Below are 13,207 nucleotides of genomic sequence, written 5' to 3'. Positions count from 1 at the left end.
GTTCGATGTATGCTTAATGCATATGGAAGGTATGGAGGAGAGAGAGTAACAAAATTCAGGCATGATAATGTTTAGCAAGATCCAGGATATGAAACAAATTGCTCACAAAGATGAAACATGCCTGTGTTTCTCATCTCACTTGTGTGACTAAAGTACAAAACAAGATGCTGCTTTGGAACAGAAAACTATGCAGGAAGACAAGATCTTCTCACCAAGTGAGAGGATATAGAATCAATATTGCATTTCCTTTTAGACAGGAGAGGAAAAGGCAAAGAACTACAGGGCTTGGGACAAACTAACCCAGATCTGCATAAAAACTGTTGGACCTTAGAACACTTTGTTCAGTGAAAATAAAACCAAATGCTTTGAGGTGCTTAGTTTAATCTCCCAAAGAACAGTGAAGAGATTACACATACAATTACATTTTTTAAAACTTTGAAAAAACAAATGCAGCAGCATATCCTGGGGGAAAGTTCATTTTCCACAGTCCAGTTTTAAGAATAAGCTTCTGTCAATGACACGAATTTGCATTTGTGTCATTTATTTAAACAGGAATTATATCTTCCCAAGAACTCATGGTCACTGGCAATACTAGTTCAATTTTGATTTTTGAAAGAAAAAATGTGCAATTTCTTCTTTAGACTTCCACAGAACATACCATTTTCTCTGCTAGACTTACAGGTTTCCTGGTCTCTGGACACAATCCCAAACCCATAGCTGCACTATGAACATGTTTTGGGGAAAAAGTTATAGAGCATACAAACTCCAGACCAGGGAATTTTTGTAGAATCATAGATTCACACAATGGTTTAGGGTGGAAGAGACATTTAAAGATCCTACAAATCAACCTTCCTGCTGTGGGCAGGAACATCTTTCACTAGACCAGGTTGGTCCAAGCCCCATCCAACCTGACCTCTTGAACTCTTCCAGGGATGGGGCGTCCACAACTTCCCTTGGCCTCCTGTGCCAGTGTCCCACTATCCTCATAATAAATAATATTTTGTGTCCACCCTAAATCTACCCTTTTCCAGTTTAAAACTGTTGTGCCAATAAAACCTGTCACTACAGTCCCAGTAAAAAGTCTCTCACCATCTTTCTTATGAGCCCCTTTTAAGAATTGGAAGGTGCTCTAAGGACTTTCTGGAGTCTTCTCTTCTCCAGGCTGAACAGCCTGTCCTCATAGCAGAGGTGCTCCAGCCCTCTGAGCATCTTCATGGTCCTCTGGATTTGCTCCAGCAGGTTCACATGCTTATTGCTAGCCTGTTTCTTTTTCTGCTTAAAGCCTGCAACAAATGTCTCCTCCACAGCTTGTTCAGTCCCTTACTGAAGCCATGGACACTTACTGCACCCACATCAACCTTCCACAAGGTGTTCTATAAGCCTATGACCACTGGGGCAAAGATCTGCCTACCTTTGCTTTGGTGTTTGCTCCCACTTTCTTTGATGGAGTGTATTCACATATTGAAAAACAGAAGAGAGTTGACCTCTAGTATGACTTCCCAAGCCAGTATTTTTAGATCCCTAGTGTATGCCCCTTCTTGTGATGTGAGCTGTATGATGAGTTCAAGCTTACTCCAACCTTATTCACATGGAAGAAAAGGCACAAAGTGCTTAACAGGTCAAGCTTCCATGAAAAAGGCAAGAAAGTTTCTGCAGGTGATAGCACTGAAAGGAACAACCTAGATAATGCCACATCCTACCACAAGCCACTGCACCTCTCTGTACCTTTTTGGCCACTGGAAAGATGTCTCTGTGCAATGTGTCGTTGCTAGGAAGCAAGCTAAAGGATTCAATTAGGTCTGGAGTAATTTAAACCATTTAAAACCTCCAGGTGTTTGGGTTAGAATTGTGTGCTCGACACAGCACCAAAAATCAACTGCTTTCCAACTCCACCTCAGGTAGGGGTATAGAAATGACAAACGTACACACACACTCATTTTCCTGAACATGCCATGTAAGCGCAAGCCAGTAATAAAAATAATATCTTTTTCTATTGAAAAGCTACAATTAAAAATGAGGGTTTGCATTGTGTGAGGTCTGACGGGGTTGGCACTGGGCCGCCCCCGGTGTGGCAGAGCACCCACCGCTCTCTTTGCAGCCGCAGGCACCGGGGTGCTGACCACCGGGTACCTCCTCAACCAGCAGAATGTGAAGGCTGCTGTCCAGGAAAAACGGAAGCTCTTCCCTCCGAGGTAAGGAGTGGGGGTGGGGCAGGGGCCTGAGCACAGAGCCCTGTTCGCTGGGCAACTCCTAACACCTGAGGGGAAGGGGATCCCCACCGGGGGTGCAGGGTCCTCATCTGGCCAAGTCCACGGGCTGTGTGACCTGAGAAACAACACCCTGAATCATCCCGGTGCTGGGTAGCAACAACAGTGTCCTGCAAGACCAGAAAGCAGTGAAGTGAGACAGCAACAACACTCAAAAACACCCATTGCTGAACATTGCTGAACGAGAAGCCTAAGAAATACCTAAAATTGTAGGCAGGGCACTCTATTAGTCCTTATTTTACCTCATCAGCTATTGAAGGCTTTCCAGCTCAACCTATGGATCTGGCTCCACCACTAGGAAATGTGAAAATATTTTTAAAATGCAAGTAGTAAAGAAGTCTCCCATATAAGCTGTTGTACTTGAAATACTCCCAACTCTGTTACAAACTGGCTGGCTGATAATTAGAAACTAATTATCAACCTTCTTCCCTGTAGATTTACTTTGCTGGCCATAGTTGTAAAAGAAAAATACAGTTCAAGCCCTGACAGACTTTTTGTTTTGTTTGTTTTTAAGTAGTGAGTTGTATCCTAATTAAAATATGTTATTCTAGAAATAACAGAGTTATGGGTAGAGCAAATAATTACCAGTACAGGGTAGATGTGGTCTGATTCAGCCGTAAAAATGCCTTACTAAAGCGTAACTTCTTTATTTTTCCTGGCTTAGTACACCATGCAGCCTTCTGTAAATGATAAAGCCATTTAAGCAAACCCAGATATTGCAGAAGAATGAGCTTCCCATGGATCAGAGAGTCCCAGTGATGTCCACTAAGCCCTGCTGACTGGGTGCTGAAGAACTAAAATTAATTCCATTCTTACTTGAACAAAAACAACGTTAGAGCTCTTTTATTTCTGAATAAGAGTGTCTCAGCAGAGATTTAATGGGGCTTAGTGCACTCTCAGAGTTGATGGGGATTCACTTTCCTGATGGCCCTGAACAGCAGAAAGCTGCAATTGCCAGGGGATGTCCTGGCCCACCAGTGCAACACAGGGTACTCTCAGTGACCTAAGTCTTCCTCCTTCCTAAGATTTTATGCGATGCATAAACCAAGAACAAATTGTACCTGTGAACTATGCTGTGCACTCTGTGCCTCATGGTTCCTTTAACAGTTTAGTAAACTAGCATGGATCACTCTTGAGAGGTGCCACACTAACTGCTGGGGGTTCTTCCTCTCTGCAGCGCCGACTATCCCGACCTCCGCAAGCACAACAACTGCATGGCTGAGTGCCTCACCCCGGGCATTTACTCCAGGTTGAGGGACAAGATGACTCCCAATGGCTACACCCTGGACCAGTGCATCCAAACTGGGGTGGACAATCCTGGCCATCCTTTCATTAAAACTGTGGGCATGGTTGCAGGTGATGAAGAATCCTACGAGGTAAGACATTCCCACAACACTCTTCTATTTGGTTCAGTTTTCCCAGTATTGCTCACAAGAGCTCCTTGGATGAAGATAGATTCCTGGTAGGGTATGTTCTGCCAAGATAAATTGTATCCCACAGAGTACATAAGGGGCAAGCCATGTGCATAAAGATTTTTTTCTCCCTACTCTTCCACATTAGGAAACACATGAACATGAGGTGTTACTACAAGTGCCCTCTCTGCTGCAATTGAAGTTAATAAAATGTACCTGCTTGGGAGCAGCTGCTACCTGCCTCCAGCGGCTGCCCTCCTTCCTACGACTAAACTTAGTTTATGGCAAAGCTATGCAACTCTGAGACACACACAATAAAGGTAATGTGGAAATTATGTTGTGGAACAGAAGAGGCAGAAACAAAAATGTCTTCTGGGAAGTGCCAGACATCATTAAGCCACAGCTTTTGGATCATGATGAAAGTTGAAGACAGACAGCATTAGGATGGGCAGGTTTATTTAACTCTGGAATGAGGAGGAGAAGAGAAAAAGAGTAGAGAATCCTTATTTCTATTGACCTCTGTATTCTGCTTCCTTCAGCCCACTATACAATGCTACCTTTTATTATACAGTCTCCCAATAACATCCCAGACACTGGGCTGCTGAGGATGGACTGGGACATCTGGCATTCCAGACTATCAGCTCCTGTTGTTCAGTTTACTCATTTAGATGTGCTACTGCTCCTTATCTGCATGAAGGTGTGATTGTGATTGCTGTTGACACACCTGGGCCAAATAGCTCTTATGAGGTCTATTAACCCACAGCAGTGAAGACCTAGGGTACTCCTGCATGACCTAAAAACAAGAGGCCAACTGCCAGGGGACTCTGAGTGTGTGTTCTGGCTCATAATACATCCTGAAACCTAACCTGGCTCCCATCACATCCAGTGTCTTTCTGTGGCAACTAGAGGAAGCTTGTAACTAATCACAGTATCCTAGAATTGTTGGGGTTGGAAGTGACCTCAAAGGTCATCTAGCTCCAGCCCCTCCCTAACTAAGTAAGGTGCAGTTGCACCTTCTTTTTGTTATGAAGACGAGCAAATGCTGCAGAGCACTATGTAGGTCAAAAGCACCCCCTTTTTCATATTTACCGCATTTGCATTTGCAAAGCCCCCTTTACTCTGTCATGCAGGAGCCTGTGCCAGGGGACTTCTCCCATGGGTGAAGCATTTAAGTGTTTCTATGATGTTGCAGACTCTTTCTAGATTCTCTTGACTCCGTAGGTGTTTGCTGAGATTTTTGACCCTGTCATTAAAGCAAGACATAATGGCTATGATCCAAGGACAATGAAGCACCACACTGACCTGGATGCATCTAAGGTAGGACTGAAATACAATAATGAGGCAATAAAGGCTCAGGGCTACTTATTACAGTGATGATATTGTAGATAACAGAACTTCTATTTTTCCTGATCCAACTCCAAAGACAGTAATTTTAAGGTTAAGGACAATGGGATGCCACTCTTGGCCCTAACAGCAAGACAGCACCATCCCTACCTTGCTTCTAGCAGGGGGATCAGTCCCAGCTAAGCATTGGGCCACAGTCTCCCTTGGCACTGTGGGTCTCTTCATGAGCTCACAGAGAGTCTTGTGTCCAAGGACAGAACAAAAGCAGGAGCTGACTCCACTCCACCCACACACCTTGTCAAACCTTACCTGCTTAGTATTTCCTTTATAGTTCAACTGTGCTGTGGTTGAGAATCCTCTTGGGCTTTCCTCTTTTGAAGGACCTTTTGTGCTTGGCCCCCTGCCTCTGCCTATATCCACGTTTCCAAAAGCCATGCAGATTCCTTCATATCTGGGGACCACAAAGGACTAGCCAGTTATGCTGCCACATTCATTCAGGCAAAGAAACTTACTGCTCCTAATAAATCCTCCTGGTGTCTCTGAGACTCTGAAGGGATCACGGTATCCTGAGTATCTCATGGAGGGGTGTGGGCAGAAAGGTGCCCTTCCTTATGTGAGATGGGGCTTGGGTTTTGTTGTTTTTAATGGTGGAGGATCATGTGTGGGGGAGAATGTGTGTGAACTAATGACACGTCCCTCCAGATCACCCACGGCCAGTTTGACGAGCGCTACGTCCTCTCCTCGCGGGTGAGGACCGGCCGCAGCATCCGCGGGCTCAGCCTGCCCCCCGCCTGCACCCGGGCAGAGCGCAGGGAGGTGGAGAACGTGGTGGTCACTGCTCTCTCTGGGCTGAAAGGAGACCTCTCTGGGAAATACTACAGCCTGACCAACATGACGGAGAGGGAGCAGCAGCAGCTCATTGACGTAAGTGCTGTGCTGGTGTAAGGAGGTGCTGACAACACCTTCACCTTCCTTTGGGACACATGTTCTCCTGTGTGGCTGAGAAGGATAATCACAGCAGTAACCCAGCAGTTAATCACAGAATCATCCTGGTTGGGAAGGACCTTGAAGACCATCAAGTCCAACCACAACCTAAATCCCCCTACCATAACCTAATTTACCCACTCTGTGCTTAAATCATGTCACTAAGCACTTTACCCACATTTCTTTTAAACACTTCCAGGGATGATGACTCCACCACCTCCCTGGGAGGGCTTGTCAATATTTTTTATGCAATGGCAGATTAGCTAGGGTCTATGTTTTGGCAATGTACAGAACTGTGCAGGTCCAAAATGTAGAGTTACACTCCAGACAGCAAGATCTGTGTCAAGTTAAATATTTATGGTTGCTGCCACCTCTTCAGACAAGTAACAAATTAAGATTCAGATTCTTTTCTTGCTCATCTCTTTGAGCAAAAATAGTATTTTCTGTATTAATAACCATTTTAACTACAAATACCACATTGAGACAATCATAAGGTATTATCTCTATTCTAGACTGTCAGGGTGGGGGAGCTTTGGCTGTAATTCCTTTATGTTAAAACTACACTAATTCAAATTTCCTCAAAATGGCTCTAGCCACCTGCACTCAGGTGACCTTTGCCCAGTCTTGCAATTCTGTTTAAGGACTTGAGGGATCAGGAGTAACAAGAGTTTCCATTGTCACAGGAAACACAAGGATTTTATCTCAGATTTTTGTCACAGCATGTGGCATGATAAACAAACCTTGAATGAATATGTGAAAGAGCCAAAGGAATGGCTGTACCCTGTTGGCCATATTCATGGCACATTAATCCGCTAGCCAAAAGGGAGCTGATGAAGTCTGTTTATAACCCTGGAACTAGGTGTCACAGTCTGGATTAACCAAGAGTTAAGAATTTATGTAAGGTCAGTTACTTTTCTAATCAAATGTCCTTGGCAGTATGTTTATTGACAAGATGTTGATGACCCACTGTAAGTTTTATTTCATTGCCTTTTGCAGCAGGAGTTGGCTCCTCAGAAAGCAGAGGTTGAAACAGGAGCATAAAGAATATGATTTCTTCATGGTTTAAGGCTAAGTCCTTTGGGAATCACTGATCCAGCATTTTATCTTGGGGTTTTTTGTTTGTCTGTTTGTTTTATTTTGATGGTAATGAAGAGTTAGAGAAATCAGGGCACTGAATGCTGTAAGCTCAGGTTTCATTTTTAACTCATACCACTGCTTACCTCATCCAGTATTTTAGGACCTTGAACCCCAGTGGTATCAGGCTTTCAGACAGCCTTTAATAAGCATCATTTGATCTCAGTAAGATCAAATCAGTGCTAGCTGAGCTTCATTCAGCACAGAAGACATTTGGTACTTTGCAGATTTGGGCCATATGCACATAAGGGCAACTAATAGTGCACAGCTGTTTTCTTGGAAAAGGGGGAAATTGTCTTTCAAGCCAAAGTTTTGAGTGGAGCAAGCTGAGGAAGGAAATGTTGTGTCCCTGTAATGTGCAATGAGAATCCCCTACCTCTTCTTTCCGAGTGGTTGGGGTTCTGCCTCCATCACAGGGTATTCAAAGATGAAAACACCAAATTCTATACCAAGGGAATAAAGAAATGAAGCATATCAACTTGTCTATCATGTCATATTTATTCTAGAGAGCTAGCCTCATTATTCTTCATTAAACTCTAGCTTAAAAAAAAGCAAAAACACTCCCCCACCCTCAACCCCCTTCCCCTCCCAAACATTTGATATGGCAGTGTTTGAGGAATTAAGAACTAGTAATTTTTCAGCATATACACAAAAATCAAATACTTATATGCTTTGAAAAAAAAAAAAACCAACAAAAAATAAACACCCAACCTTAAATAAAAAACAATTCAAAATTATCTGGAATGTGGCAAGTTGGTGGCACAGAAAGTGCTACATTTATTAAATCAGTGCTACATTTATTAAATTTATTAAATTTATTAAATCAGAAATAACATTTCTGTTAAGAAACAGAACAAGTCTGTGATTCTAGAAAGTCAGGCTTAGCACTGACTTAATTGACTTCATGCTCAGAATATAGTTAAGTCTTTGTGCTTGAGAAACACCTTTTAAGAAATAGCTTTCCTTCCCTTCCTTCCTTCCTTCCTTCCTGCCTTCCTGCCTGCCTTCCTGCCTCCCTGCCTTCCTGCCTGCCTTCCTGCCTCCCTGCCTTCCTGCCTGCCTTCCTGCCTCCCTGCCTTCCTGCCTGCCTTCCTGCCTCCCTGCCTTCCTGCCTGCCTTCCTGCCTCCCTGCCTTCCTGCCTGCCTTCCTGCCTCCCTGCCTTCCTGCCTGCCTTCCTGCCTCCCTGCCTTCCTGCCTGCCTTCCTGCCTCCCTGCCTTCCTGCCTGCCTTCCTGCCTCCCTGCCTTCCTGCCTGCCTTCCTGCCTCCCTGCCTTCCTGCCTGCCTTCCTGCCTCCCTGCCTTCCTGCCTGCCTTCCTGCCTCCCTGCCTTCCTGCCTGCCTTCCTGCCTCCCTGCCTTCCTGCCTGCCTTCCTGCCTCCCTGCCTTCCTGCCTGCCTTCCTGCCTCCCTGCCTTCCTGCCTGCCTTCCTGCCTCCCTGCCTTCCTGCCTGCCTTCCTGCCTCCCTGCCTTCCTGCCTGCCTTCCTGCCTCCCTGCCTTCCTGCCTGCCTTCCTGCCTCCCTGCCTTCCTGCCTGCCTTCCTGCCTCCCTGCCTTCCTGCCTGCCTTCCTGCCTCCCTGCCTTCCTGCCTGCCTTCCTGCCTCCCTGCCTTCCTGCCTGCCTTCCTGCCTCCCTGCCTTCCTGCCTGCCTTCCTGCCTCCCTGCCTTCCTGCCTGCCTTCCTGCCTCCCTGCCTTCCTGCCTGCCTTCCTGCCTCCCTGCCTTCCTGCCTGCCTTCCTGCCTCCCTGCCTTCCTGCCTGCCTTCCTGCCTCCCTGCCTTCCTGCCTGCCTTCCTGCCTCCCTGCCTTCCTGCCTGCCTTCCTGCCTCCCTGCCTTCCTGCCTGCCTTCCTGCCTCCCTGCCTTCCTGCCTGCCTTCCTGCCTCCCTGCCTTCCTGCCTGCCTTCCTGCCTCCCTGCCTTCCTGCCTGCCTTCCTGCCTCCCTGCCTTCCTGCCTGCCTTCCTGCCTCCCTGCCTTCCTGCCTGCCTTCCTGCCTCCCTGCCTTCCTGCCTGCCTTCCTGCCTCCCTGCCTTCCTGCCTGCCTTCCTGCCTCCCTGCCTTCCTGCCTGCCTTCCTGCCTCCCTGCCTTCCTGCCTGCCTTCCTGCCTCCCTGCCTTCCTGCCTGCCTTCCTGCCTCCCTGCCTTCCTGCCTGCCTTCCTGCCTCCCTGCCTTCCTGCCTGCCTTCCTGCCTCCCTGCCTTCCTGCCTGCCTTCCTGCCTCCCTGCCTTCCTGCCTGCCTTCCTGCCTCCCTGCCTTCCTGCCTGCCTTCCTGCCTCCCTGCCTTCCTGCCTGCCTTCCTGCCTCCCTGCCTTCCTGCCTGCCTTCCTGCCTCCCTGCCTTCCTGCCTGCCTTCCTGCCTCCCTGCCTTCCTGCCTGCCTTCCTGCCTCCCTGCCTTCCTGCCTGCCTTCCTGCCTCCCTGCCTTCCTGCCTGCCTTCCTGCCTCCCTGCCTTCCTGCCTGCCTTCCTGCCTCCCTGCCTTCCTGCCTGCCTTCCTGCCTCCCTGCCTTCCTGCCTGCCTTCCTGCCTCCCTGCCTTCCTGCCTGCCTTCCTGCCTCCCTGCCTTCCTGCCTGCCTTCCTGCCTCCCTGCCTTCCTGCCTGCCTTCCTGCCTCCCTGCCTTCCTGCCTGCCTTCCTGCCTCCCTGCCTTCCTGCCTGCCTTCCTGCCTCCCTGCCTTCCTGCCTGCCTTCCTGCCTCCCTGCCTTCCTGCCTGCCTTCCTGCCTCCCTGCCTGCCTGCCTGCCTGCCTTCCTGCCTTCCTTCCTGTCTCTCTGTCTCTCTGTCTCTCTTAGAGAACTCGTTGCCTTCTCTTACCTTGAAATATGTCTGTCAGCAGAAAATATCTGTTGCTAGCCAGGTCCCTCCAGAATAGCCTCCGGTGTGTGCAAATGGTATTTGTTCCACACTTCCCATTCGTCCCTGCATTTGAAAAACATTTTTGGCAAAACATGGTTATAATACCAATGTCAGTAAGAATCTGCAAGCCTCAAGAAAATCAGCTGGATAAAGTGCTTTTAGTTTGCAGAAAAAGAAGACAGATTGACAGGCTGAACTACGCGATTTACTTGTACATTGATTGCTTTCACATAAAATGTATTAGACAGCATTATACTGCTTCCTTGATTATTTTTTTTTTAAATTATTTTCTCTCTCTCTCTTCTGTCTCCCTTTGGTCCAATTTCCAGGATCATTTTCTCTTTGATAAGCCAGTGTCCCCCCTGCTAACATGTGCTGGGATGGCACGTGACTGGCCAGATGCCAGAGGAATCTGGTATGTTGTGTGACATGCAGAAGCTTGTGTGGTGTTTTAACGTTGTATTACACATCTCTTTGCTCATCCTAACCTTGCAGCCACTCTGTCCCCATACTGACAGCATGTTCATTTTGCTGTTTAAAAAAAGTTTTCTTGCTGAATTAAAAAAACCAACAACAACAACAAATAAAAAAACCCAAACAACCAACACAACCAAACATAATCCAGAAATGGGCAAGAGAATGGTTAAGATTTTATACTCAAGAAGCCATCCCTAACATAACCCACCCAACACAGCATCATAGGTGTGGCTCCTTTGAGTTCTTATTCCCATTTTTTCCATTTCTAGATAAAAATTTGGTTTGGGAAATAGCCCACGAGTCACCATGCAGTTGGCAGAGCCCAGGTTACAAAAGCAGCCATGCAACCAGGTTGTAGCCATGCAGACAGGGAGGAACAACCAGCCATACAGCTGCAGGACACTGCTTTGCAAACTTCTGTCCCCTTCCTTGCTGCCAGGGGACAGAGCATTACTTTAATTCCCAGAGCTGAAAGTAACCCTTAATTTCCAAGTGAACTGGACAAAAACGAGATACTGAAGTTGACTCTCCTATTCTGTTCTGAGTCTGTTTCTACCTTCTCAACACACTTTCTGTGCCCAAATACCACATTTTCTGCAGAGAGAAAAGGGTATCTGTGCATACAAGTGCTAGGTAGGGGCAGCTCTGCAGTGCAGAGCATCTGCATCCATCCTGGTATACCTCTAGGCATTACCAGATGCTTTAATTATCAAAAATTAGGCTAAAAACGATTCCATGAGAGTAACAACCTAGCCTAGCTCCTTGCCCTAGGCAAGTTCAGGACTTTTTTGAGAGAGGATGAGACTACATGCAAAAACACTCCAACTGTTCTCCAAGCAGTGTCTGTCAATACTGGATCGTGCTCAGAAGCACGGACAGTGTTGCCGCAATGAGCTAAACCTGATTGCTGTCAGGGTGCAGGTGCTATGAATCCTGATCACCTGTGAAATCTGGTGATCTGCTGGGAATCTGTGAGCATTTTATTATTTCAACAAGCTTCAGATTAACTTCCTGGTCCCCATCTAAATCTGAGGAAGAGGAAAATGATGAAGCTGAGGCATCCCATTAGTGGTCTCTACAAACAAACAGAAGTATCAACACAGTTGCTATCCAGGGATTTCCTTAATAAAAAAGACCTGGGTTTTTTTGGCTGGTTTTATATGTGAAATATCAGGCAGACTGAAAAAATATAATAATATGATTGGAAAGTGTACCAGTATGCCACGCTGAGAAAACTTGCCCTTGTCTTGCAAGATATTGTTGTCAGAAAGAGTACACATTGTGGAAATTATTTTGCTTGTAATGATTGCAATCCTGTCCTTGCTAAGGGCTGCAAGATTATTCCCACCAACTTCATGCAGTGACAAATTTTAAACATGGCCTCCTGATGCAGTCCTTAAAGCAATGGGAGCCTGAGTTAATTAAAAGGAGAGCTGAATCAGGCCAGCCTCAGACTGTCTGGAAAATTCTCCCCTGAACATTTGTATGTGACTGAAGATGAGGTAACCAGACCTTGGGTGACAATAATGTCAGGATACAGGATGTTGACACCTGTTCAGTATTGCACTGGCAAATCCCAGTGCAAAACCAAACCAAACCAAACCAAACAACAAAAAAGAGGTGCAGTAAAAGACCAGATTAAACTCAGATTGTTGGTGAACTTGAACTTTGAAATCTCATATGTTTCAAGCCTGGTAATATTCCACTGTCTGTACAAATGAGTTTGATCCCATCAATCACCACCTACGTGCTGTAGAAAGGCTGTTGTAGAAGACAGAGAAAGTGGAGAAAAAGCCAGTAAAAGTGACTTCAGGTTTGACCCAGCACTTAATAAACCTAGCCACAGCTGATCTGTTTGAAGCAAGAGTGGGTATCTCAGGCATTTTCAGCTTGACTGTCAAGGCAGCACCACCAATGCTCTGTCTGGCAGCTGCTCGGACACGGACCTGGACTGACGAGTCAATCCCGTGCTCCCAAGCGACACAGAGGCCAAGAGATTTGATTTTGGGAAGAATATAATTAAGTAAGGACATATTGCTTGGCCCCCAGCAGCACATAAATGTTAGGTTTATTTTCCTAGCTGCAGAGCTTGTCTTCTCCCTGTGCTGCACCTGGCTGTGCCCTGGCTGTGCTCGTGCTAGAGGACAACACGTACGTCCCCGCTCAGCGTCGTGGCAGCACGATGTGACCAGAAAAACTGCTCTTCTTGCTGTGCCCAAGAAACCCATGTAAACTCATTGGCATGGAAGATCCAACTGGAAAAGCAGCTCAGATCCCTACATCTGCAGAACAATGCTACCTTTCTGCGCTTAACCTCTACACAGCCCTGACTGTGGGGGCTGTGACTAAAGATGCTGAAAAATATTTTTCAGGGCTTGTCTCATGAAAGTTACTATTTATTTTTTTTTTCTCCTCTCAACCAGGCATAACAATGACAAGACGTTTCTCATCTGGATTAATGAAGAAGACCACACCAGGGTGATCTCCATGGAGAAGGGTGGCAATATGAAACGGGTGTTTGAAAGATTCTGCCGTGGTTTGAAAGAGGTATTATCTCAATCAGTTTATTATTCCTGTTCATTTACCGCTGGGCTGCTGTCAGCACTTCTTACTGTGGCTCATACTGAACTGACATTTCCACGAGCAACAAAATGAAGTAACACTAGTCCATATATCTACACACACTAATGCAGGTAAAGAAGGAAACACAGGCAAACTGCTAGCTGAGTTGTAGGG

At 46.5% G+C, this 13,207-nt stretch overlaps 1 protein-coding gene across 1 annotated transcript in view; it reads left to right on the top strand.

The window, feature by feature from the left end:
• Positions 1 to 1,947: 1,947 nt before the first annotated feature.
• The window catches only part of CKMT2 (creatine kinase, mitochondrial 2 (sarcomeric)), a 17,036-nt gene continuing 5,776 nt past the window's right edge, over positions 1,948 to 13,207 (top strand). The window contains exons 1-7 of the mRNA XM_010008410.1: positions 1,948 to 1,954; positions 2,036 to 2,192; positions 3,445 to 3,643; positions 4,901 to 4,996; positions 5,726 to 5,947; positions 10,324 to 10,409; positions 12,895 to 13,018. Coding sequence (XP_010006712.1) covers positions 1,948 to 1,954; positions 2,036 to 2,192; positions 3,445 to 3,643; positions 4,901 to 4,996; positions 5,726 to 5,947; positions 10,324 to 10,409; positions 12,895 to 13,018 — 891 coding nt within the window. The remainder of the gene's footprint in view (positions 1,955 to 2,035; positions 2,193 to 3,444; positions 3,644 to 4,900; positions 4,997 to 5,725; positions 5,948 to 10,323; positions 10,410 to 12,894; positions 13,019 to 13,207) is intronic.

This window comes from Chaetura pelagica, unplaced genomic scaffold (assembly GCF_000747805.2).
Source record: "Chaetura pelagica isolate M959 unplaced genomic scaffold, ChaPel_1.0 scaffold191, whole genome shotgun sequence".
Classification (NCBI taxonomy): Eukaryota; Metazoa; Chordata; class Aves; order Apodiformes; family Apodidae; genus Chaetura; species Chaetura pelagica.
This window is presented reverse-complemented; position numbering and strand designations above follow the sequence as displayed.